Source organism: Tenrec ecaudatus, chromosome 14 (genome assembly GCF_050624435.1).
Source record: "Tenrec ecaudatus isolate mTenEca1 chromosome 14, mTenEca1.hap1, whole genome shotgun sequence".
NCBI classification, from domain to species: Eukaryota; Metazoa; Chordata; class Mammalia; order Afrosoricida; family Tenrecidae; genus Tenrec; species Tenrec ecaudatus.
This window is the reverse complement of record NC_134543.1, coordinates 10,890,202-10,916,767: the sequence shown is the minus strand read 5'-3', so window position 1 is coordinate 10,916,767 and position 26,566 is coordinate 10,890,202. Positions and strand designations below refer to the sequence as shown.

At 48.6% G+C, this 26,566-nt stretch overlaps 1 protein-coding gene across 3 annotated transcripts in view; it reads right to left on the bottom strand.

Annotated features, from left to right (window-relative positions):
* Positions 1-5,301: 5,301 nt before the first annotated feature.
* BTBD7 (BTB domain containing 7) overlaps positions 5,302-26,566 on the bottom strand; it is a 112,784-nt gene continuing 91,519 nt past the window's right edge. For all 3 annotated transcript variants that reach the window (XM_075532122.1, XM_075532123.1, XM_075532121.1), the window contains 5 exons: positions 21,396-21,539; positions 19,076-19,265; positions 12,987-13,165; positions 11,611-12,057; positions 5,302-9,807 (listed from right to left, as the gene is read on the bottom strand). In XM_075532122.1, coding sequence (XP_075388237.1) covers positions 8,992-9,807; positions 11,611-12,057; positions 12,987-13,165; positions 19,076-19,265; positions 21,396-21,539 — 1,776 coding nt within the window. In that variant the 3' untranslated portion in view covers positions 5,302-8,991. The remainder of the gene's footprint in view (positions 9,808-11,610; positions 12,058-12,986; positions 13,166-19,075; positions 19,266-21,395; positions 21,540-26,566) is intronic.

The window sequence follows — 26,566 nt, the reverse complement described above, 5'->3', positions numbered from 1 at the left end:
AAGGGAGGGGGGCGCGGGTGCAGGAGAAGGGGTGTGAGGGCCCCTGAAAAAGCCAATCTGTCATCAAGTCGTTTTGGGCTCAGAGAGACCATATAGGACAGAGCCGTGCTGTCTCTTGGGAGTTTGCAGATGTTTACAGCTGACAGCATTTTTTTCTTGAAGAGTAGCTGGTGGGTTTGAACTGCTGCCCTTGAGATTAGCATCCCACCTTATAGCCCTCTTGACCGGCGTCTCTGTCCTGGAAGCTGGCGGGAGAGCGGAGTGAGCTGGGGGACCGTGCAGGAGAGCAGAGAGGTGGGAAAGTGACACCCAAGCTGTGAGAGCCTGGGGGCCGTGGCTGTGTGATTATCTCCTTACCCACCCACCACCCCTGCCCAAAGCTGGGTCCAGACACAGGCGATTGTGATGGGCCGAATCTGGTAAAGGGGGTTGGGTCAACGGGAACCAGGTGAAGTGGCGGGCAGCCATGGAGGATGCGCTGGTTTGGGAAGAGGGGAGGCCAGGGCCAGGGTCTTGGAGGAAGGCAAAAGAAGGGCTTCGGGGAGGTCCGAGCAGGCACTCTGGAAGGAGAGTGTGGGGCCCTGCGCCCAAGGAGTGAGGCAGGACGGACAGGTGCCGGGGACATCCCAGCTGCTTCCGGGGACTGGGTGGCAAGGGCAAGGGCGGCTGGTGCCCGGGGCCTGAGAGAAGCCCAGGGCCTGAGAGGATGAAGGGACTGCAGGAAGGGCCTGGCAGGTTAATACGGGACAGCTGGCTCTCCGAGGAGGCTCGTGATGCCAAGATCCATGGGAGGTGGGGATGCGTCCACTTCCTGGGGGAGGGCAGCCAGACACCTGGAAGGCTGGGACTCCGCTAAGGCCTGAAGCGGGCAGAAGAGCAAGTAGTGGTCGAGGGGGCGCACAGGCAGTGGGAGGAACAGTGACTGAGGTCAGGGGAAGCCCAGAGATCATTCGGGAAGGTCCCTGAAAAACAGAGTGGGTTTTCTCTTGGCCGCTAATCTGAGGGGTGGCCGTTGGGACATGCCCAACATGGATCTGCTTCCTGAGAATGGCGGCTGAGCACATCCTCATGATTCACAGGGACCTGCCAGTTATCAGGGGTCATCAAGGTCAAGACCACGACACAGAGCCAGGAGACAGATGTGACGTGCAAGGACAGGGACCAGACAAGCAGCCCCTCACCATCTTGTCAGCCAGAGAGCACCTTCGAGCAGAAGTGGAGAAGCCTGGAGCCCTGAGGATCTGGGGACCAGATGGCCCTGCATGGGAGGGGGCCCAGCACTCACAATCTGTACAGGGCACAGGCCCAACACTGGCAACAGCGGGACGCCTGGTTTGTGTCTGTTTTCACATGTGAGAGGGGGACAGATTCTGGTCTCTGGACTGGTTCTCCTGACAGGAGCCCGTAAATCCACCATCCAACCCCACTGCCACTGAGTCAACTCCAATTCACAGAGGCCCTAGATCCATGGTTCTCGACCTTCCTCATATCACGACCCTTTCCTACAGTTCCTCATGTGGTGGTGGCCCCCAACCACAAAAGTATTTTCGTTGCTACTTCATCACTGTCATTTTGCTACTGTTATCGGGTGACCCCTGTGAAAGGGTCGTTCCACCCCCAAAGGGGTTGCGACCCACAGGTTGAGAACCACTGCCCTAGCGGCAGAGTAGAGCTTCCCCTTTGGGTCACTGAGACTGTCCATCGTTTCCGAAGCAGAAAGCCGCCTCCTACTCCTGAGAGGGCTGTGAAATCCAGGCCCGGCTACAGCTAGATGTCTGCGCACTGAAGCCCGCGGCAGGACTGGGGGGGTTGCATCCCCAGGATAAAGAACCGCATGCTGACTTCCTTTGCCACGTTGACAGGATCTAGTCTTCTAGTGGGGGATTGTCACCTGGCAGGTGGCAATCTGTCATGACAGCTGCATGGAGGAGACAAAGGCACGTGGGTTGGCTTGTCACCACAATACCACCTGGCTTTTGTGGTCGTTCTCCACTTGACAACTCCTTCAGCTCCAACCCACTCCTCCTCACCACTAAGCTCACCTCCTTTCACACCTATACCACCTCACCGCCAGCTCAGCCCACTGCAACTGGCCTCTCCCCTGCTTCTGTCCTTAGACACTCCTCCTCTGGATGGCCTTCCCACAAAGCATCTCTTTGGGTTTCATCTAGAAGCTCGGTGCAACTTTTTCAGGGGCAGCACAGAGCCCTATGCTTTTACCTTTTATTAACATGAGAAATTAGAACATGCAGGGGGTTTAAAAATCCAACCTGTAACAAAAAAAAAGGAAGAAAAACCCAAGCAGCCCACAAAGAACCCAGTTGTTGCAGAGCCCTGGCACCTGTCTAGAGGAGGGTGTGGCCTCCTGTCCGAGTTCACCTGTGCATAAGCTAGAGTCCTGCTGACTAGTCTTCCCTGCAAATGGGACCAGACATCGGGCTGGCTTGAGCTTTATCTTCTCTTCTCCCAATGCTCCGATTCCAGCCCTTTGAGGGTCCCGCCAAGCTTGCGTCCGGAGTCTGGCCCCCCCAGCACTGCCTTCTCCTGATTGGAGTTCCTCCAGGTCCACTCTTGGGTCCTCTTTTTACCTTGCTCTGAATTGTTTCCCTAAGCGACCCCATCTGCTCCCAAGGCTTTGAAGGCCCCCCAAATGTGGATGACCCCCAGAAACTCTTACTTGGAAGTCTTCCTGCCAACTTCGTCCAGGTTAGCTGACCAGCATGGTAAGCTCTCTCTCTTCCTCCAGCTCCATCTGCTGGGCACGCCTGCCATGTGTGATCTGGCCTCTCTCCTGAGCAGCCCACTGGCTGGTCTCACGGCCCCACACCTGCCCATCCCACGGGCCATCTCACACCAGGCCTGTGATTTCAACAGGCAAAGCTGCCGACACCACATTCCTCTGAAAACCCTGTATTGTGGGAAACAAAGATTTCTCCCAAGTTGTCTCCCCCAAATATATCCCAAACTTGCTGCTTGCTACGCTTCTCAGATGACTATACACTTGGAGGTCAACAGAAGCAGGTCAGGGGGTATTCTCCCTAAGGGTTATCAGCCATCTAGAGCAAGTGGACACCACTGTTTATCCCCAAAGTCGGGCCCACTCCCTTCTGAATAGGATTATTTCCCTGAAGGAGAGCCCAGGGAGGTCAAGCCCACTCAATGGTGACCAAGGTTAGGCCGCCATCATGAACCGAGGGTCCGCCCTTCTTGTCACATGTATACTTCTGATTCCACCCCTTCCTATTGTGTACACCTCTAGCTCATCCCCTTCCTGTTAGGCCTATGCTCACTGTATATCCCCCCTATTGTTTGGATGACCTATTGTGCAGTCCCTTCCTCTGACATGTGTGGTTACCTGTAGTCACGCCCCCTAAGGAGATATAAGCCGTTAGCAAAACACGGGTCTCTGGCCCACTTGGCTTTGCTCTCCTGTCCTTGGAGGCCCATGCTGCGCGCAGACCTGGCCGGTAAGATCATGGCCATCCAGGAGGTGAGCATGCTACCATGAAATGTGTCTGACTCCATTATTTCAATTTCTCCTCTTTCGTGCTCCCTAAGACTTTATCATCTCTATACATATTTTAATTGTACTATTGCGCCTATCGAAGTCACAAGTAGTTGTGGGGGGCTGACCTTTCCCCCACACTGTATGTCCTGCGGCGATTAAGGGTCAAGTTCAAAAACTGCACTCTGCTCCTGTCGTAAGAGCCTGGTGGTATAGTGAGTTACGCACTGGTCTGCTAACCACAGGGTTAGCAGTTTGAGACCGGCACTCCAAGGGAGAATGATGCAGCTTTTTATTCCCTTAAAGAGTTCGCGTCAGAAACCCGCAGGGGCTGTTCTACTCTGTCCTCCGGGGTCGCTAAGATCGACCCGGTAGCAGTGAGTCTGGTTTGGTGTGGCTCTCTAAGCCCACCTCTCACCCTCACGAGCTTCACCCCCTCTGCCCCCACCAGCTCAGTCCTGCCTCCTGCTTGTACCTGCCTCCTCCCTGCATCCTTCTGAACCCCCAAGGCAGCTGGATCCCCAGCCTTAGTTACTCTCCTGAGGCGGGGCCATGGTTGCCCGGCTTACAACCAAGTATGGCCTCAGCTCTGAGCAATGCCGGCAGGAAAAGCTGGTGAGCACTGTGTCTTCACCTTGCTCATTTGTAAGATGGGACTAGAACAGCACCCTAGTCGGAGAAGACTGAAGACAGAACCCAATCTGTTGAAGGACGACAGGAAAGGAGATCGTGTCACGCGCTCAGTGTAGGTGGTCCAGGCGGGGGCACAGCTCACACTGGGAACCAACCTGCGCGTTCGGGTGCAAAGCCGTCCTGTGGCACTGCAGAAGGCCTGGAGACATCTCCGTGGACTTGGGCCAGGGCACCCTTTGGAGCAGTTGTACCGTGTAACTTGTGGCCTCTCTCCAGGTGGGAACTGACAGCGGCAGGTCTATGGGTAGCGAGGGGCTCCTGAGCACTTTCAGTGCAGCCGTTCCCCCTGGGCCACAGCACCGCCCACTACCTGGGCCAGCGCAGAATAACTGAAGGACAGAGCAGCCTTTTCCAAGCAAGTGAAGTCGAAGAGCCCGTTTGCCTGCTGCTCTTGTGTACCAGACTTGGAAGAGAATGGACTGCAGAAACCTCTGGAAATCGCTCTGGGCAGAGGCAGGGCTTGGCCAGGGGAGGGGTGCTACCTGGGATCCCAGCTTCTTCAGGATGATCTGAAAACCCAGAAGCAAGAGCTGTTTTCTTTTCCAGGTTTTCCAGCAGCTCACCCACCAAAGCCTTAGGCTGTTTTCCCGAGCTCCCAGTTAAACAAGGTGGTCACAGCGCAGAGATCAGGAACGCTGTGCTGGGGCGTAGGAGCCAGGGCACTCTCGATTTTGCATCTGCCCCACGCCCCCGACTCTCCACTTCCCTTTTCCAGCTGGAAACTGACAGGGAGCCTTCTACTGAAACAAACGTTCAGGCTCTAAGACTCAGTTCTCTGACCTGTGGCGGCCTGTGGCCATCGGGCCGGGTCCTCTGGGTCTCTCGCCCACGCCGGCTGCTCGCTCGCTGTGTTGGGAGGCTGGCTGCCTCCTGTGGGACCCTTGCACGCGGAGGGCGCTTTCTGCTCAAATGTGTAGGAGGCAGCTCTCAGAAAAGGCCGTGTCAGTGATTTCCATAAGGGCCGCAATGAAAACGGCGCCCTCTGCAGGATTGAGACCCTAGAAGCGGAGGTGAGCTTCAAAGCCAGGACCCCCCCCACCCCCACAAGCAGCTCTCCCCAAGGGGAAGGGCCGTGCTCAAACAGACGGCACCCAACACACAGGTTCTATACAAGCCGTTTATTTGCAATGCCAACTAGGTGGAGGATAAAGTCAGTGTTACATGCTCATCGGTAACAGTAGAAAAATAGAACCAGTGAAAACCTCTGTCCCACTGTCCTGGTGCTCAAAAGAGAAATGTCTCGTTTTACAGCGCTCCCCACAGACGAGTTCAAGTTTGGAGGTACCTAAATAAAAATACGATCTATTTCTTTAAAAAACACTATGTACAATTGAAGCGTAAACAAGTTTTACAAAGTACTGGTTATGCAGGTTGTAGAAAACACTTGCATAGGACATGAAATCGGTGTAAGAAAAATTGCTGAGCCTTTAGCATTGAAGGCACTTGACTTTATACCAGTAACAGCACAACCACGAGAGATACAGTGCTGTGGCAGGACCACCGGGCTGCGGGGCAGACACGCTCAACAGAGCATGGGGGCGCCAGGGACCCCAGCCTTCCAGCCCCTCACCCCAGCAGGGTTCTGTGCCACCTGCCCACGCAGCCCAGAGGCCCACACAGAGCGTCCAGAGCCCTCTGATCACTTAGAAAACACACGCACACACAGAGGGTATGTTCCAGACATGCACTTGGAAGGACCCTCCTACAGAAAGGGCCACACGATCACGGGATGCAGAATATGGGAGGAGGACACACAAGCACCCCAGGGCTTTCAGGAGGGAAAGGGAAAAGGGGCCCACGACTTGCCAACGAGGTCGACACAGAACAGCCACTGCAACCCGAGGGGCGGAAGGGAACATTTGGGGAAACGCCGCTCGTGGCTCGAGAAGAGGAGGGCGCGCGATGACGTGGGTTGAAAGGAAAGGACAGAGGAAACAGCTGCAGAACCGGGACTAGCACCCATCGCTGCAGGGCTAAGCACAGAAAGCTGAAAGTCAATCCAGTACGTTTTAAAAAGGAAAACAATAAGCCTTTCCTTTTGAATTCAGTCCCACAACGAAAAACACGAATGCCTCAGAGCGGAAAAAGTGTACCCCGCAAGCGTTTCATGGAGGCCACCTCCCACCCAAGGTCAATTAAACACCAGGAGGGGATCCGCCTGGCTGAAGGTGGCCCTGCTCTCCTGTCAGTACTTCCACCGGGCAGCCAGGCAGGGTTTTTCTGGAAACGCACGCTGGGGTTAGGGAACGGCTCAGCAAGAGCAGACAAGAGACCCAGAGCTCTCAGCACCGGTCATCCCAACCAACTGTACTGAGAGGACAGGCTAGTTGAGGTCAGGGGACAGGTGCCCAGAAGCCACCCAAAGGGACATGTGAGGTGGGGGGCTACATGAAACATTTTAACCAGACTTGAGGCATTTTCACCAGGAGACTTTGAACTTAAGCTGGTCATCACAATCACACAACTACAACGGAAACGAAAGCAAACCAACCACCAGCCAGCCTCTTGAGAAAACTGGAGTCTCTCCCCGCCTGGGATCCACGCGGCAGTTCCTGAACCTCCCTCTACACAGGGCGGGAGAGAGTGGTGATTGTCGGAGCGGCCTGATTGTTGGGTGGCCTCAACGGGAGATGGGGCATTTCTGTGCCTGGGTTCTCATCCCATTTCCACACCAGGTCCTGTGGCCTGGCTGCTGCTTCCCGTGCCAACAGCTGCATTCTGAGCACAAGCACCCTCAGACACATCGACCTTTGCAGGAGGAGGTGACCAACTGAGGGGTGCAAAAGCCAGAGGCACGTCACCATTCAGCACCCCCTCTGACAGCCACTCACTCCACAGCCGCAGCCACAAGTCCACGAGCACCTAGCCTACCACCCCGAGGACACCTGCGCACCTGCTAGCCACGCCCGTCCACCGTCCCCTACTAAACTCTTAAATGCAAATGTCACAAAGCAACTCACATTATGGACAGTGACCCTTTGTTTTTCATAACTATATCGTAGGAACATAAAAGAGTATTCAATGAGTTTTTAGGGCCAGGATGTGTGGGGTCAACAGCTCTGGCCTAACATTAAATAAACCAGGTCATGTTAAAAAAAAAAAAAGCCTACCAACAAACATAATTCATGCCCACAAAGGGCTAGGGTGGGGGACTCATGCCTGTGAGGACAGATCGACAGGGCTGGACCGCCCTCTCACCCACATGAAAACAGAGCCCGGTGTGTCCTTTCTTCACAGGAGGGGTCTGGACCACCTCTATCAATGAATGCGCTGGCCACTGTGGTTCCCACCTTTGAGACGACCGAATGTTTGGATTTCTTAAAACGTCTGATTATTCCTGAGTGTATAGCCACAGGGTCAAGTAGGAAGAGACTGTTAAGAAACGACAGTTTTGGGAGAAATTAAGAGTTGACACCCAATAGAAACCTACTTACTGAAAAGTGCATGTAAGTCGTTGATATGGTAGTTGTGAAGGCTCCCGAGCCCTGCATAGTTCAGCGTGAGTGTGAGTGACTTATAGTTACACACATATACACGCACTTGGAAAAGGGCACTCGGGGATGTTCAGAGAGACCCTTTCCTTCTAAGTGTTACGGGTGTGTGGGTGCTTGTACAAGCACAAAGGGAGGGTTCAGACAAGGCTGACGTGATTGACAAACTCAGATAGGAAAATATTTACATTGGAGAGTCAGAACAAGAAACAGTGCCCTTCCAAGGGAGAGGGCCTCCCATCTTCCCGCAGTGTCGCACTGGTTCAGAGAAAGGCCCGAGCCAGCGTCCTGCGTGAAGTTCAAGTAGGACATGTAGTGTAACTGGAGGAAAGTTGTGTGTGTGTGTGTGTGTGTTTTTCTCTTTTTTGGTGACAAAGCATTATACAACAACTTTTTACAGGACGCCAAAGTTCAGACAGACTTTGAAAGAAACTTGTAAGAAAACACACGCTTACAAACAACCATTGACACCATTAAGACTGAAGCCCTTTTGTTTTTCCCCCCCACAAAGCAAGGGGACAGAAGGCAGCCAGCAGCCGGTCTGCTCACGGTGGTGGCACGCTGCTCCCATGTGGCACTCTCCTGCCGTGGCACCCTCTGGGAGCTGGTGCAGAGGCCACGTGCCCACCAGCGTGAGGCGGGACACCGAGGATGTTCTTCTGGGGCTCTGATGGAAACAGAACAGCCCCAGCTCCCGAGCAGGCGGGCCTCGCTGCTGGAGGGGTGGAGACTGGCCCAGAACCGGATTAAAGAAGACAGACACTGGAGTAATGAAGATTTCAGAAACCAAAAGCATTACTAAACAGGGGGATTTTGATGTGCTGTTCTTTGGAATTTCTATAATTAAAAAATAAACACAGAACTATTTCATAAGAAAATACATCTTAGTGTGCACTCCAACGCACAGCGCAGTCGGTAGATGAAAGGTAAAATGCAAAAAAGTACGAAAATACAGTCCTTTAAATGTGGCAATAAAGTTTAGCATACGGATATAAAAACCAATACAGATAAAATAAGTGTACAAGTGCAAAAAAACCCCATCACTTGTCCAGAGGAAAGAAAGTGCCAGCTTGCTTGCTCTGAAAAGCGTTTCCCGAACCAACGTCCCGTGCAGAATTGACAGGGGCGGCATCCAAAGCCACCCTCTTAGCACGCCACGTCCACCACCATATGTACACACCGAGGACGGGGTCTCGGGTGCCCAGCTGTGTCAGCGGGCACCCATCAACCGGTCTGGAAGCTGCTGGGTCACACGGTCACTGGGGGTCTCACGTCTCAGGCACCGAAGACACGAAGTCGTGCTCACAGGGCGGACTTCTTGTAGAGGAAGTCGGGCTTGTTTGGGGACCTCCTTCCTCTGCTTCCAGAATCCTCTCTCTCCAAGTCCGGGGTTCTCTGGGCTCCGTGGCCCAAAGCCTCACTGTCAGCCAGTCTCCTGCCAGGCCTCTCTCCTGGTGCTTCTGAGCTGCACACTGGGTGGGAGGGTCTGTTAGAGGTCAGCCCAAAAGTCAGGTCGGTTTCTCCTGCAGCCTGGCCCCGGATGTGGGCTGGGCCATGACCAGCATTTTCTGGGGCTGTGGCAGGGAAGGCTGAGCGCTGGGGAGGCTGATCGACGACGTCCAGGCGGATGGCCTCACTGGGCTGATGGTGGAGAGGCCCCTCGGGGGGCAGTGGGTATTCTCGCCTGGCTGCTTCCTGTTTTTGTGGAGAGGACTGCCCAGGTAGGTAGGTGGACTGTAAGCCACTTGCTGACGCCTTCCTGTGGCTGTACAAATCGGGACCCAGATGTCCACCTGTTGGCGGGGGAGGGCTCCGTCGGCCGGGAGCAGGAGTAGCGGGTCTGCAGGCGGCATTTGAGAAGTCATAGAAATCTGGGTACTCCTGTGGGTTTTCTCTCGGCTCTGGTTTTCGTTCTAGTGTGTGTTTCTTTTGAGCAGTGTGCGTGTGCCTCTGGGGCACACACGCCAGGTGCTGGGGTGGCCCTGGCCCGGCGTGGGAGAGGGACTGGCTGAGCTCGGTGTCCGCAGCAAGCTCCGGAAGCCGCCGGTCCTTGAGGGACATTGTAGACACACCCATGGCGATGTCCGGCACCAGGTCATTCAGCACGGGCTGCGTACACTGCAAAGGGAAAAGGCAGGGGTATTAACGGACGGAGGCCCAGGAACCTCTCCTCTTGGTGAAAATAGTGATCTCTGATTTGAGGGTGCCTGATTCTAAATGCACTATGCATTGACTTTTGCTTACAGTTCTATGCTGCTTGTCTGCTGTGTCTTTAAAAAAAACCCACAAAAACATTTGTTTAGATTATAAATGGCAAAACACAGTTAACTCCATGGGTCTGTTCCTATAACCCAGGGGCATTGATTACCAATCACCCCGCCTCCCTGGCAGAGCTCCCCGCCCTCTACGGTTCGTATGGCGACTTCATGCCGCTGTGGGCATTAGATCCCATATAAAGTTCACACATCGCATCATGTGAAACCCTTGTTCGAGTTTGTGAACGCAGAGCTTACAGATGAGCTTGGAGCAACAGTTTTCGGGGCTGCACGTGCTTCCGAAGAACAGAAAGGAAGCCACCACTAGCATTCGCGGAGCGAAAAGTGCCCACATGCTGAGCTATTTCAGCCAAGGTCATTACTTTACCTGTTTCCCCATTCAAGTCTGTAACATTTCATGTATGCATTCTTCTATCACTTAACTTAGTCTTTCATCACCATTCTAAACTACCATGTAGCATTTCACCCCCTTAATGAAATGTGAGGTTGTCTGCGGGTGTCTGGTGTGCCCTGGTCCTCAGAGTAACAAGACTCTGAAAACGGGTTTGTGCAGCAGTGCTCCGTGATCTCGCCACCGCTGCTTCCAGGGACGTTAATTGTGGGGCCAAGACAAACCCTTGACAACTGCACTCTTTTCTCCATTTGTAATGATGTTATTAACTACGGGCTCAGTTGAGGATTTTGGTAGTCGTAATCCATCCTAAAGGCCCATAGACCCTAAGATCACAACTTGAGGCTTGACATTTTTTGAGTTATTTCAGTTTAAGATATGCCGAGCATGTTAAACAACATTGGACGTCTTAAAAAGCCCTTGTATCTGCCAAATATATAACACAGAACAGAAACTCCACCTCTACTACCGTGCAAAGCTGGGGGTGGCGTCCCCTGTCCCAGCGCTGGCTACGAGACTCCGGAGATGGAGGAACTCTGGGGAGCAGGCTGTCGGGACGGTGGCGGCTGCGAGTGCTTTCGAGCGCGCGCTAGCTCACAGCAGCCCCTCAAACAGCAGTGTGGGCCCCTTGCTCTCTCAGCCCAGTGAAGGCCTTCTCCTTTCTACTTTACAGATGGCTAACGTGGCCTAAAAAAGTCCCCCTGTCCCATGAATTCAGTCCGTGAAATAAGTTCCAGAGAGCACACTAGAATGCAGGCACAGGCTCCAGGCATGGATGTGAACAGGCAGCATGACACTGGCATCTCCATTTATGCCGCCCGTCTTTGCTGTTGTGTGCCGCTAAGGAGTTAAACGAAAGCCACTCCACTGCTCCGCCGGCAGCCCCTCCCTCCCACCTCTGACGGTCCCGTCCCGTCTCCTTTCGGTGTGTCAAGGTCGCTCACTTTCTGGGCACTGCTGAAACCCAGGGGATGAGGGGCCAAAGGAGTTGCATTTACTCTCCCATAAGTCAGCTTTACCAAACGCTCACGTCCACGTGGAAGAAGGAAGACAGCAGAAGTGGCGCAGCCACACCGCACATCCACGGGCTCATTCCTACATGTCATCGGGAGAGACACCCCGTGAAGTAAAGCTGAGGGTCAGCGAGGGCGAGGGGATGCTCAGTGAGAGCGAGTGACAGACATGGCTGTAACAAGGGATGCACACGCACCAGTGCCATGAAGCCGGCCGCACAGCAATGAAGTGACAACTTACCACTTGTTTCTCAGATATCCTTGACGCCGAGGCGGCAGCAGCTGCAGCAGCAGTCACGGGTGGCCGCGCCAGCCCCGCAGGGCCCGTACAGTCTGGGGGCACTGCTTTGGCACTCGGCAAGTAGACTGGAGGCGGGGGAGCTTTAGGAGGTGCTCTGGGGCGCAACAGTGAATGGTTGCAAGGGTAGGAAAACGACCTGGAAGGATGCTGACTGGGGGGTCTTTGTTTCCAGCCCACTTTGAGTTGGTTATGGATTGGGGTCACAGGGGGGTGGTATGGAGGTGGAGGAGGGGGCAGAGGTGGATGGAAGGCCACAAAAGAGTCCAGATCTGTAAACATGGTTTCTGCAGTTGGGGTGCTGTTAACCCGACATCTCCCAGGCTGTTTTACTGTCAAGAGTGGACTCTCATCGCCAAAACGCTCATCGGGAAAAAACTTATGGGGATTCTAAGAAAGATAAAATAAGCGAATAAATAAAATTAGCCGATTTCTGAGATGGGAATTTAGATGCTGAAAGACTTAGTAATTTACAGTGGAAACCACAAATATCGAGAGAGTATAGAGCGAGATTTTCTAAGTCAGAAGTTGAAGGAAAAACTATCTTTAATCACTACCAAGCACTTCAATAATCTCTTGCCAGATTAGATGCTAATGTAAAAACAAATATTAGAACCTTATTCCAATATGCCTTTCCTAAAAAAAGAAAATGAACATTAAGCGGCAAAGGGAGAAAAGGTACAAGACCCAGGGTCCCCCTGAAACAGTCTGAGCACATTCTGCACACTTCCCTCCCACAGACAAGAGCACTCCCTACACACCACAGATGACTGCGCTCGATTGCTTATTGCTTCCTGACTAGGCTTAAAAATTCTGTTTTAATTGCCAACCCTTTGCATCTCTTAACTATTAGAAAGAAGTGTTCTTATTTTCTTTGGGGAGGTTGGGGCAGGGGGAAGGCCCCAGGTAGAAACGCCTAAACAACAACACATATTCCTTGATTTTCGTGCTTCCATGGTTTGAGTCCCCAATGATCCAAATTTCTGGTGTGGGGTGGGAGGCGGCGGCCAGAAGTGACAGGCCCACAATGGAAGCAGAGAGCGAGCTGGGGGGTGAGAATTTTCTATTCCTCTCGTGGCACTTACAGCACTCACCATTTACAGGTTTTTAACACATGGACACCAGACTCGTAGTTGTACATACGTCTCAACAGTCTATTTTAGAGGTAAGGAGACTGAGGCTCAGAGTGGTTAAGCAACCTGCTCTGAGTTCACCAGTTAGTGAGCAGCAGAGCCAGAACACACCCCCAATAGGCTTCTCATAAGGACTCAACACTCCTGAGGGCCCTGATTCCCATCCCGCACAGCGATGCTTCCTACCTGCAAGAGCTCTGCGGCGGCGTCTGCTAGCCCAAACTCCCTCAGCACGCGGATCTGGATCTCGTAGCTGACGGTGGCGCCCTCCCCGCAGTTCAGTGCATAAGCCCGTTGCACCTGCTCGGTGTGCCGGAGCTCCTGCAGGCGTCTGACCATGTCCTTCATTGTCAGCAGCCGAGGGACTGCACGGAGCCAGCCAGAACAGGCAAGACACAGACGTTACACAGGACCACCCGGGAGCACAGAACAGTTTTAACTAGCATGTGTTTTGCATCAGAATCGCTTACAAAAATTCTGAAAGTATTTTAATTTCTTGGCAACTTGATAATTTGTGTGCATCTGATTAAAAAATAAATTATTATGTTGTTGACAATATCCACAGGACAACATACACCAGTTCAACTGCTTCCACAAGGACATTTTCCCAACATGCCTTCCATTCTCTGAGCTGTGCACCTCCTCTTCCCGCCTCCTTTTCTCAGGGAACCCCTCCACTCATGTAAACTCTCGGCCCCCTTGTCACTGCGATCCTGTCGAGCGAGTGCACAGCTTTTCCTGAGGCTTTAGAAGAGAGTCATTCCTTTATTGAAAGACACGTCTGAGTTGTCTGTGTCTGGCCCTGAATTGTCGGAGTCTGCCCCTGAGTCGGCAGAGCAAAGCGGGGTCCCTGTCCCCCAGGGGTTTGGGCAGCAGGAGAGGCTTTAGGAGTGCACTCTGATGAGAAGAAAGCAGCCAGACAGAGCATGCAGGATGGGGGTGTTCAGTGGGAGAGCAAGGGACACGTAGACGGTGGAGCTGAAGCGTGGGGTTCCTAGGTCCACGGAGGAAGGGTGTTAAGAGGAAGGACAGAAAGAGGCAGGGCACAGTGAAAAAGAGCGAGAACCCGAGTGCGATGGATGGGCACGGTGGCCGCCACAGGGGTTCCAGCCCAGCACAATTGTGAACTGGCCAGCGTGTCACTCTGCTCAGCCCATGGGGGTCAACTTGATGGCACCCAGAGACAACGGCAACAGGGCCAGCAAGGCGTCTTGAAGAGGAGTTTAAACTGGTCTCGCCACTGTCGCTGGCTGTCTCCCACCGACAGTGGCAGGGCTGCGTGGACGAGCTAGAGACCGTATTGTGCGCAAGGCCGGCAGTCTGTACTGTTTGGTCCTTGACACAAACAGTTTGCGGATCTCTGGAGTAGAGATGGGACTAGGAGTAGGAGTAGAGGCAGGACTCCAGTGAGTAGGCAGTCACCACCCCACAACCCCACAGGTGACTCCGAGGCTTCTAACAGCAGGGCTGCAGAAGGGGTCGGAGGCTAGAGATTTGGGCTGGGTAGGCTGACTGGCGTGGTGATGGTTCATTTTGGGTAGAAGGGACACCACTGTCTGCTGAGCACTCGGTGCTTCATCAAGAGCTCACAACAGCCCTAGAGAGGAGACGAGGGATGAGCGCTGAGGGAGGCAAGCAGCTCTGCCAAGCCACACACCAGGAGCAGGAGCAGGTCGCAGCCGAGCTCTGTGGCTGATCTGCACTGGGGCAGCGGAAAGGAAGAGCGAAGGCCGCAAGAGGGCAGCAGAGCAGACCACGTCATCCTCGCTGAACTACAAGACAAGGCTTCTTTCAGTCAGCAGGCTGCACTGTGAGCATCTCGGGGTTTTGAGATTCTGTTCGAAAGATGAATTATCCTAATAGTCAACTGTACCAACCTCAAGCCCATGGAAACACTGCAAATCAAAGTTACAAAATCTGCACGAGTTTTCTAAAGTACAACTTTTCCTATTATTTTTCTTATTTGAAGTATACATGTAGGGGGCCAAATGTGGGAAGGGAACAACGGATCATAGACATCAGTCTCAATGTACAAATGTGCTTGACACAATGGATGGATGGATGGATTGTGGTAAGAATTGTATGCGCCCCCAATAATACGATGTGAAAAAAAAGGAAAAAGACATGAGTCTCTGATTAAAATGCAAGTGGTTCAATGAGAAGCTCTAGTATGTCTTCTACTTCTTGTTAACTGGAAGATAAAGTAGAAGGCAGAAAGTAAATGGTGTTGATTTTTATTTTCACCATTGTACTGGTAACTGGACAATGCTAGGACTCTGAATATACCACGGTCTGCCGGGAGAACGGAGAGGTGGAGCCACCGTGCTCGACGAAGTCACAGTGGTGAGGCTGCGTCTGCACACCCCGGAGAAGGATGTCGTGCTCGGTAAAGAAGAGGGCAGTGGGAAAGCGGCAGCCCCTCACTAGATACACTGGCACACGGCTGCAACGATGCACTCACACATAATGCAACTGTGAGGATTTAGAAACGTTAGAAACTGACGCCGGAGTCTCCTTTGCTCAGAAAGCCCAGGGCACAGCAGTGGACCACTGCCCCAGAGTAAAGACAGAAGCTGAGACTACAGCACACTCCCAGAGCAGACCTTGGGAAACCAGGAAACTAACGGGCATCTCAGTCTTTCGAGGCCCATATCAATTCAAAGCACATGACCGAGTTATATATTCATCATTACCTTCTTGTGGGTCCTATAAGAAATATCCTACAATGATAAAAAAATTCCTAACTCTTGATTTTTCTAAACCAGTAATTCTCAACAGGGCACAAACTGGAAATATCTAGGAACATTTCCAGTTGTTGTCACTAGGGAGGGCAGCTAGTAAGTGGGTAAGAGAACCTGCTGGACACCCCCCACAAACGGCTCTTCCCAATCCTACAGCCTGAATCCTCTCCACTTGACTGTCAGTTTATTGCACTGTGGTGGTTTGTGTGTAGCTGTGATACTGGAAGGTAGGCCATTGGTATTTCAAATATCAGCAGGGTCACCATTGGGGACAAATTTTAGCAGACGAGGAGGAAGGAAGAGGTGGCTTCGCCGCCAGAAGCCGACAGCAGCTCACTGTGTAACAGTGTCTGAGGAAGGGTCAGACGATGAGCCCACAGGTGGGAAGGACTCCCGATCCAACTCCCCAGAGCTGTGCTGACTTTCATAATGTGGGTGTAGCATAGCGTTTAGACCTTCATTTGTTGATCCGACACAACTCAGAATTAGAAGGAACGGCTACAAACATCCATTAATAACTGCAACTTGGAATGTAAGAAGTATAAAACTAGAAAAATTAGCAGTCACCAATAAAGAAATACAATGCATACAATGATATCCTAGGCCTCAGTGAGCTCAAATGGGCCGGGGTTGGCCATTTTGAGTGGGGCAATCATAGGATTTATTATGCAAAGAATGACAAGTTTAAGAAGAATGATGCTGCATTCATTGTTAAGGGGAACATTCAAGGTCTGTCATGACCTTGAGAGATCATGCACAGGAAGCTCAAGCTCAGGAAGAGCTGTGAGGGGGCACAGGACCTGGCAGTGTGTCCGTCTATCGTGTGGCATAGAGTCGCCACGGGTTGCTACCTAACAACATCTTGAAGTAAAATGTTATGTGAGAACCAGGTCATAGAACTATTATTCAGATTTTATACCGACTACTAAAGCTAGTGAAGAAGAAATGGAAGAGTTCCACCAACTTCTTCAGACTGAAATCGATCAAACGTGCAGTCGAGATGCACTGACATTTCCTGGTGGAGACGAAGAGGAAGGAAGCACAGCTTTGGCGGTGATAATGAAGCTGGGTCTCATGGTAGAGTTTTGTGAGACCAATGCTGTCTTCATTGCAGGTATTTTTACTTTGCACATGGACCTTCCCCAGTGGAACACACACAGGTATCAAATTGACTAACTACATCTGTGGAAAGAGACAATGGAACAGTTCAGTATCATGAGCTAAAGCAAGGCCAGGGGCTGAGTACGGAACAGACTATTAATTGCTCATAAACAAATTCTGGTTGAAGCTGAAGGAAAAGAAAAGTTAAAGTCCCTAAGCATCAAAAGACAACCTTGAGTACATCCCCTCTGACTGAGAGGCCATCTCAAGAAGTCTGTGTGCAAATTATTGCTTGAGGCATTAGAAGAAGGTGGGAGGGATAGAATCACTGTACCAAAAGAGCTGGTGACTATTTGACCATTTCAAAAGGCCTCAGATGATCAGAGCTAGTGCTGCTGAAGAGAGAAGGGGCAGCTGAACTGAAGATATCAGCCAACACAAGGCACTGGGAATGCACGGACTTCCAATGAAAGTGTCCCAAGCAGCTGAGTAAACACTGGAACCACTCATCAATCTCTACCAAGAAATCAGGAAGACAACTACCTGGTCAATGAATGGGAAGCGATCCATACTACAAACAAACAACGGGAAGAGATCCATACTACAAAAGGCCTATTACAAAAAAAGTGGCCTGATTAAATGTGGAAATTATGGACAAATTATGCAGACCATTCAACAATGGTTGTAGCAGCCTATTGACAAGGAGATGTCAGAATTTCTGGCTGAATTCAGAAAAAGATATGAAACGAGGGATCTCACTGCTGATCGATGTCCAATGTAAGTTGGCTGAAAGAATAGGAATTCTAGACACTCAGCTGTGTGTCCAACAAAATGACAAGGGCTTACTGCATGGCTTGCAATCAGGAAAGGTGTGTCAGGGCGGCATTCTTTCACCATACTAACTTTATTTGTATTGTGAGCAAGTAATCTGGAGGGAAGCTCATGTAAGAGCCAGCGAGACACAGGTGCCACAAACTTTCTTACTGAAGAGGGCTTGAGGCATTTGCTGATGAAGACCCAAGACTATAACTTCCAGGATTAATATGGATTACATCTCAATGTAAAACAAACAAACAAACAAATGGGAGGGGTAAAATGAACTGATACTAAGGGTTCAAGTAGGAAGAAAATGTTTTGAAAATGATGATGGCAACACATGTACAAATGTGCTTGACACAATGGATAATAAATGGATGGATTGCGCTGAGTTGTACGAGCCCCCAATAAAATGATTTAAAAAACAAATAAACAAACAAACAGAAATCCTGACAGTTGGACCAACAGAGGAGATCATGGTAAACGGAGAAAAGATTGAAGTTTTTAAAGATTTCATGTTATTCCGACCCACAATTAACATCCATAAAAGGAATTGTCAAGAAATCAAACAAATCTGGTGGAAGGGATATCTTTAAAGTATTAAAGAGCAAAGCCATCATTTTGAGGGCCAAAGGTGTGTCTGACTCAAGTCACAGTATGTTTAATCACTTTCTATGTATGTTAATGCATGTGGAAGTCGGATAACAATTAAGGAGGACCAGAGAATCAATACATTTGAATTATGGCACTGGAGAGGAATATTGAAAGCACCATGAACTGCCAGAAGAAAAGACAGGCATGTCTTGAAAGCACAACCAGAATGCTCTCAGGCACTTTGGTCATGTTATTAGGAAGGGCACGCCTCTAGAAAAGGATATCATTGGTAAACTAAAGGGTCAAGAGAACCGCCCCCCAAAACCCCCAAACTCACTGCCATTGAGTCAATGCTGACTTATAGTGACCCCTGCGGGTTTCTGACTCGTAATTGTTTATGTGACTAGAAAGCCCAGTCTGTCTCCCTCGGAGCTGCTGGAGGTTTAGAACTGCTGACCACGCGGATTGCAGCCCAATGCTAAATGCTCACCACTACTCCCCAGGGCTCCTTAGAAGGTCAACGAAGAGAGGAAAACCCTCTGCGGGATGGACTGACACAGTGGCTGCCACAACGGGCACAAACACAGCCACCGTGAGGGTGGCGCAGCACCAGGCGGCCTGGGCTCTGCTGTGCACAGGCTGCTGTGAGTCAGAGCTGACTCAGGGCAACTAACAACATCAACAAGGGCTACTGTGAGCCCTGCTGACCCAGGGGTGACTGCCAACCCAGCGTTTGCAACTCGAGATGTGAGAGTCTGCTTTGGAGACAGGCAGGTGCAGTTCTACCTTGGCCCCACAGGGTAGCTAAGAGTCAGCTCTATTGGAAGCTGATGGGTTTGGGAACTGCCACTAGAGACTGGGTTGAAAAACCGCTCTGAATTGAAGAACCACATGCATTCATTAATGTAACACAAATTACAAAACAAAAATCTTGGCTTGGAAAAGCAGAGAAAGGCATAATGAGCAATCACAAAAAAGGTAATGCTATTCATGCAAATAGCTGATGAAAAGCTACAGCCTTACCTGGAATTTCATTGGCTACAACTGAAGGAGGGCTTGACTGGCTACTGCTGATCTGCTGGTGGCTGATCACATGACAGCACTGGGGCACAGCGCTACTGACCATGTACAGCGTGTCGGGCACATTGGACATTCTAACCATTCGCAAGCGCACAAGATCCGTTTGTTCCACCATCATCTCATCTAGCACGGACTGAAACAGTAAGTCAGGAGTAATAGAGTTAAATCAGTCGTTGCCTTCATCGTACAGAAAGAGCGCTGGTTCACTGCCTCAAATTTACAAGGCCTAAAATTAGTGGGGAAGGCAGAAAGTACTTCTACGTCTTCATTAAAAATTTTTTTTTTTTAACAATTTGGAGCATCTTTGAAAAGAAACCATCTGAAAAATTCACTTTTAATTGACGGATTTAAAATTTGATGGGAGGGGTATTTATCAGAAATAAATCATACACAAAAATAATACAAAGACGACAATACAAATAATACAAAGATGACATGTGTTAAAATCAGACCTTGGGAAAAATGCTCAAAATACAAGAGTACCATTAAATTAGTGACTTGTAAATGAACTCAATTTTGTTAAATTAGTCCCAGCCAAATCTATGTAAAAAAATCACAGAACAGTCAAATTTAAACAGTGTACCAACACTGTTCACACTCACTGGGGACGGAGGTTCATCTCCGTGGGTAACTGAGGACTGTCTGACCAGCTTTCCATAGTCCCATTTGGAGACAAAGGAGAAGAAAGCTCAACAGGTCTTTCAACCCCTCATCAACCTTTTGGGAGGGCCTCCAGCTGTCTGAGTCATGGACTATAGAATCTATTTCAGAAAGGCCACACACAACCATTCTGTTTTTTTCTCATTAATTTTAGAATGAATTAAAATGCCAACTATGCAGTAAGAGTTAAATACCTGTTCAGTTAAATAGGGTAAACTTGCCTCAAATCCTTTCACAGATTAAGAGGACTTGTCATTAATTTTCTTTCAGGGGCTTTGGAAGCCGGGGCTCTTTACGTTCGCTGAGTCTAATCACTCTCTTTCCTTTTCTGAGCTACTCTCCCTGGAACGGGAACTCGCTGGGATTCACTTGACTGCACTGGAGATCGTTCTGAAAGCATCATATTCGAGGCAGACTGGTTTTCTACTGGCTAACTTATTGTTTGGTGTTAAGAAGTGTTCCGGGGATCATCTACCCTCCGTGGCTGCAGAAAATCTAGAATCTGGTGCTTTGTTCCTCCTCTTTTCACCAGCATTTTCCTATGGGATTTTTTATTCAAAATATTCAATGATAGTAACAGGGCACCACTCAGATTTGGTCTCATGTCAAAAAAGGGAGTTGTTCATGGAGGTAATTAGCCACACATTCTCTCTCTCCTTCCTACTTCCGACTCTCCTGCCTCGATTGCTTCAGGTGAATAGACTACCACTGTGCTTTGGGTGGCCACTCGTACATTTTTAAGACTCAGAGCACTATGCAACAGACTTAGAGGAACAGAAGCGCGAATCGGTTAACTGGAGGGCCCACGAGACCTTAAACCAAGGCGCCAGCTCCCAAAAGGTACTCGGTTGCACATAAGCAACCTTTGCATTTATTTATCGATTTGTTTATTTTTTTGGGGGGGGGTTGTGAGGGGAGAAAAAGGGCAAATATATTAAACTAGAAACTCTCGACAAAAATAGGAATTTTAAATTTAATTCTATATCAAATTATTTTGTCTGTTTGTTTTGGAAAAGTCAATTATTTCTGACTTCCAAAGACTTGTCAGTTTCTTTCTTTTTTTTTTACTTGTCAGTTTCTATGTTAGAATCTAATAAAAACAGAATTTCATTTCCCTATTATATTTTCTTAGCAAATTCCTTATGTTATAACAAGTCTCCATTTTTGTCTTAATCTCAAGACTTATTTTAAAACCAAACACAATTCTCAACACACAGTCATTATAAAAGCAGGTTTCAGGAAGTCCAGCTTCTCCTTACAATCACTGAAGCCGACAAAATGCACTCTCATTTTCCCAGTCACCCACACCGCAAAATACTTAGAGTCATTTGGTGAACAGAGACATTTCCCCCTAAGTTAACAATCTGCAAGGTAACCACAACGAGAAAAACATAAAATGTATTTTAACATGACCTCAGCTTTAAAAACATTTGGTAATTCAACATTTCCCAAACTGTTCTATCAGAGGTCAAACAAGGATTTACTTCCACTTTCCATTTTGGTGGCTGCTTAAGCTATTTCCAAATATTTACACACCACAATAAGAGAGGCTGTGCGCAGGGTCTGTCATACAGGAGGCTAGTAGTCCAGCATGGTTGATTACCTTTGCTTCTTCCACATAGGGGGAGAAGAGTCGAGGGCGAACATATATACCAGCATTTTTTTGCCGTAGCCAGGCATTTGACTTTCCACCTTCTGTTGTAGGAAGCATATCTGATGGAGGAGTACTAATCAAGCCTCGTTTCATCTGAAAGGCAACAAGGTTAAATACATAACTAGGCGACAGACTTGTGTAAATTCTAAAATCACCAAGCAGGGACACCAGGGACGTACACCTCACTAGAACAGAGTGCACGAGATCACGGGCAGTGTTCATCCGGGGATAAAGTTCACACTACCACTTGTCGTCAGCTGGCTGTACTGTGGTAGCTCACGGGTGGCTATGGTACTGGGACCTATGCTACCAACATTACAAACAATCAGTAGGGTAGGGCTACTCGCCCACAGAAGCCAGGTTTTCAGAGGAGCTTCCAGGCTACTAACAGACCAGGAAGAAGGAATAAGGTTCATCACTTCTGAGAGATTAACCACTGAAAATCTTATGAGCAGCACCGAAACACTGTCAGATATAGTACGTGGAACAAAGCTTTTGGGACCTTCATGTGCTTATGGGTCATGACGTAAATGAGGAGAAACAGCTGCAAACATGCATCAATAACCAGAACATGGGATGTGCAGAGGGCGAGTATTGGAAAATTGCAAGTTGTCAAAATGAAATAGAACGCTTAAAGATGAGCCAGCTGAAATGAACTGGCATGGGTAATTTGAATCAGAATTTTACTATGTAAGAAATGAAAAATTCAAAAGGAATGGAGTTGCATTCATCGTCAAAAAGATGTCAAGACCTATCTTGATGCGCAATGCTGTCTGTGATGGGATAATATCTAAATGCCCAAAAGAAAAGTCTAGTTAATACACAATTTTTCAAACTTATACATCAACCACTAAAGCCAACGAAGAAGACACTGAAGAATTCCACCAGCTTCTTCACTCTGAAACTGATCATATAGGTATTCAAGATGCATTGATAATAACAGGTAACTGGAATATGAAAGCTGGAAACAGGATCCACAGCAAAATTCAAATTCACTGCCACAGAGTTGATGCCAGCTCATTGTGACTCTGTAGGACAGGGTAGAACTGCCCCCGTGAGTTTCTGAGACAGAACTCTTAATGGGAATAGAAAATCTCATCTTCAGTGGAGCGACTGGTGGTTTCCAACAATAAACCTTGTGGATCTCAGCCCAACATGTAACCACCATGACACCAGGGCTTCAAGGGGAAGGATCAATAATTAGAACATAAGATCTTGGTGACAGAAATGAGCTAGAGATTACATAACAAAATTTTGCAAGACTCATAACTTTTTCATTGCCAATACATTTTCCAACAATATAGAGACTATACACGTGGACCTTGTCAGGTAGAATACACAGGAATCTAATGATTACGTTTGTGGCAAGAGACAATGGAAAAGCTCACTATCAACAGTTAAAACAAGGCCAAGGGCTGACTGTGGAGCAGACCTTCAACTGCTCATTCCTAAGTACAAATGGAAGCTGATGAAAATGAAAACAAATCTCTGAGAGCCAAATATGGCCTGGAGTATAACCCATTTGGTTTGAGAGAATATTACAAGAATAAATCTGAGCTTCAACAAGCTGAAGCACCAGGAGCACTCTTTAGTCTACAGCAAGAAATTCGGAAGAAAAACTACCTGGGACCAATGACTGAAAGAGATCCATATATGTGCACATTCCAAAGAAAAGTAACACAATGTGTGTGGAAATCATGGAACAATATCATTAATGACATATGCAATTAAAATGTTGCTTACTATCATTAAAAAACGGTTCCAGCAACGTTATCAGGAGGGGCTACCAGAAATTCACGCTGGATTCGGAAGAAGTGGTGAAATGAGGGCTGTCACTGCTGACCTCAGGCAGCTGAGGCAGAGCATCTCAGAAAGAGGCTTCCATCTTGTTGACTGTGCAAAGGCATTGACTGTGTGCATCTAACAAACTACTGATAAAATTCTGAGGAATGAGAATTCCAGAACACTTCACTGTGCTCATGTGGAATCAGCACACAAATCAAGAGTTAGTTGTTTGAACACAACAAGGGAATGGTGTGTGGTTTAAAACCAGGAAAGGTGTGTACCAGGGTTCTATCTGTTCACCATACTTATTCAATATATATGACAAGCAAATAATCCCAGAAGCTGAACTCCCAGAAGAGCCCAGCATCAGAATAAAGGGAAGGATTATTAATAACCTGATATGTGGATGACATGATCTTGTTTGCTGAAAATAGGAGAGCTTGAAGCACTTGCTAATGAAAATCAAAGACGGCAGCCTTCATCTACATAACCCAATGTAAAGAAAATGAAGCCCTCACAAGTAGACCAGCAGACATGGTGATAAATGGAGCAAAGGTTAAAGTTGTCAAGTGTCTCAGTTACTTGTTTCCACAGCCACCGCTCATCAAAGCAGCAGTCAAGAAACCAAAGAGTGCATGGCACTCACGGGGAAAACCTGGTGTAAAAAGGGACTTCTTTCAAGTGCTAAAGAGCAAAGACATCACTTTGAAGACTAATGTGTACCTGCTCCAAGTCAGGTGGAAGCTGGGAAGTGAATAAGGAGGACTGCATGAGAATTGAATCATCTGAATTAGGGTGTTGGAGAATATCCAAGTACCATGGACGCCAGGACAAGTAAATGTGACTTGGAGTTCAGCTAGAATGCTCCTTAGAAGCAAGGATGTGGGAGCTCATCTCACATATTTAGGATATGTTATCATCATGTCCCTGGTAAGGACATCGTGTGTGTTAAAGCAGAGGGTCACTGAAAACGAAGAGGAAGACCCTCAAGGAGGTGGACTGCAGTTAACGGGCTCAAACATGGCCACGGTGCAGGATGAGGCAGGGCGTGGTTTTGTCGTACACAGGGTCACTGTGAGTTTTGTGGTACACAGGGTGGCTGTGAGTTGGAACCATAGGATGGCATCTCATAACAATGCTCAGAAGGCAGGAATTAGGAGGAAAGTAAATGGAAACAGTAAACACAGGAAGTGGTAAGAATTACATTGTGGGGATGAGTCAGTTTATTGTGCCAACCTGGTCAATAAACACATGTGGGGTTAATTGGAGGGCGAAGAGATAAATGGCTCCATGAGCCTTGCCTTTCTAGTTCTCGGGTCTCTTGCTTTGTGATGGTCGGACCAGGGTGCAACTGTCTTAACCAGTTCCCTGCTTCAGCTGGCAAGGCTCACTTCCAGCAAGACATCCCCAAGGAGAAGCCGCATGGACCTACCCCGATGCAGCCCTGGGTGCTGGAGCAGCCATGTGGAGACCCCTGCCAGCGCTGAGATGCTTACACGTTCACTGATTCAGCTTTCTTCCTTCAGTCGGCATCATTGTGTGTGTTTTGTGAGATGGAGGAGGACTTTGTGGATTGGTGTCAGACATATGGGTTAATGGTTGGACTTGTGGGCTTGGGCAGCACTGGGTTGGATGTTTTCTTGATGTGCACTTAACCTTTATATAAAACTCTCTCTTATACATGTGAATTGCTGTGGACTTGTTTCTCTAAAGCACCCAGACTACCACAGGGGACTAGAGTCAATGTCACAAAAATGTGTAGAAACTGTTGAATAGAAAACCAATTTGCTGTGAAAATGTTCTCCCAAATCACAAACCAAGTAAAAGTCCATATGGGGAAAAAAGTTGTACCTATCATGTCTAAATGTCCACACCTTAGCATTTCATATAAAATTCAGCAGTATGTGAAATAACTCAAATGTTTAACATTCGAAGGTTTTAGCAACATATACTTTATATAACATGTAGTATGTACAAGGGGCTTCAGTGGGATCTGTGGAAAAATGGAATTAAAAGACAATGCAATTTTCCCACACACATCTTGAAACCCTCACGTATTTTTCCACCTCTTTAATAGAGGAATAGTTTCTAAAAATGAACTATGCTATTAAAAATTGCAATGGGCTGGACTAGCTTTCAGAATGCTTAATGAAAACTTAATTTTTGGTTTTTGTTCTTGCTCAATTAAGAACTGACTCCATTCCCTCGGACAAAGTGGAAAGTGCTCCGTCTCTGCAGCACAAGGCTGAAGGGCAAACTGTGGACAGGAGCAAGGCTCTAGGGCAGTCGACCCAGGCATAGTTCCTCATGTGGTGGTGACCCCCCAACAATAAAATTATTTTCATTGCTACTTCATCACTGTCATTTTAGTACTGTTATGAATCGGGGGACCCCTGTGAAAGGGTCATTTGACCTCCAAAGGGGTCACGACCCACAGGTTGAGAACCACCACTCTATGGGAAAGTTGGCTTAAACTTGAACTCCCCATTTTCGGGCTGTATGACTATGGGCAGGCCATTTTAACGGGCCTCATTTCAACAGCTCATGTATGCTCTAATGATGAGGTACTGCCCAACTGACAGCATTCACTGGCCCTGCGTTCTCCTCGTCCCGCTATGGGATGAAACGCAGTACCTGCTGCTCAGGTGGTGGCCATGAGGTTGAAAGCAGCACACGTAGACAGAGCACTGAGTGCACGGCTCAGCACATACTTTACAGAGCGTTAAAGTGAGTTATTATACTAGCAAATCTTTGAAAGTTATAATGAATTATGTGCTAGGCATGAATTAAAAGAGAGGAGATTATAGATCTTCTAAGGCTACTAAATCAAAGTTCTAACATATTTTTCTACATAAAATACATGGTCTAATTCAATTTTTGAGTCAGAGATATTAAAATAAAAAATTCTTTTGGCCCATCCTGTTGGTGGATGCCATCAAGTGGCATCCAGAGCAGACCCGCTGCATAGCGTTTCCCTCCTGGGAAACAGTTGGGTAGGCTTGCCCTTCCAACCTTGCCGCTAACAACTGCACACTTTCAGGGAATCCTTTGCAAATATTACGCTTGTTAAACACAAGAAGCATCTAATTGCGACACTACTAATTTAAACTGGTCAAATGTAGCATTATATAGTACTTCTAAAATAGAAAAAACTCACAATCTACTATAACTATAAAATGATATATTTCTTTCTAACCTTTTTTCCCCAACCCTTTTCAAATAAATTTTTATGTAATTGAATCCTGTAGTACATTAAAATAGTTTGTATCTTTTTTACAAGTTAATACTTCATCGTTAGCGTTTTCCATGTTGCTGTATTAATCTTTGTAACCACC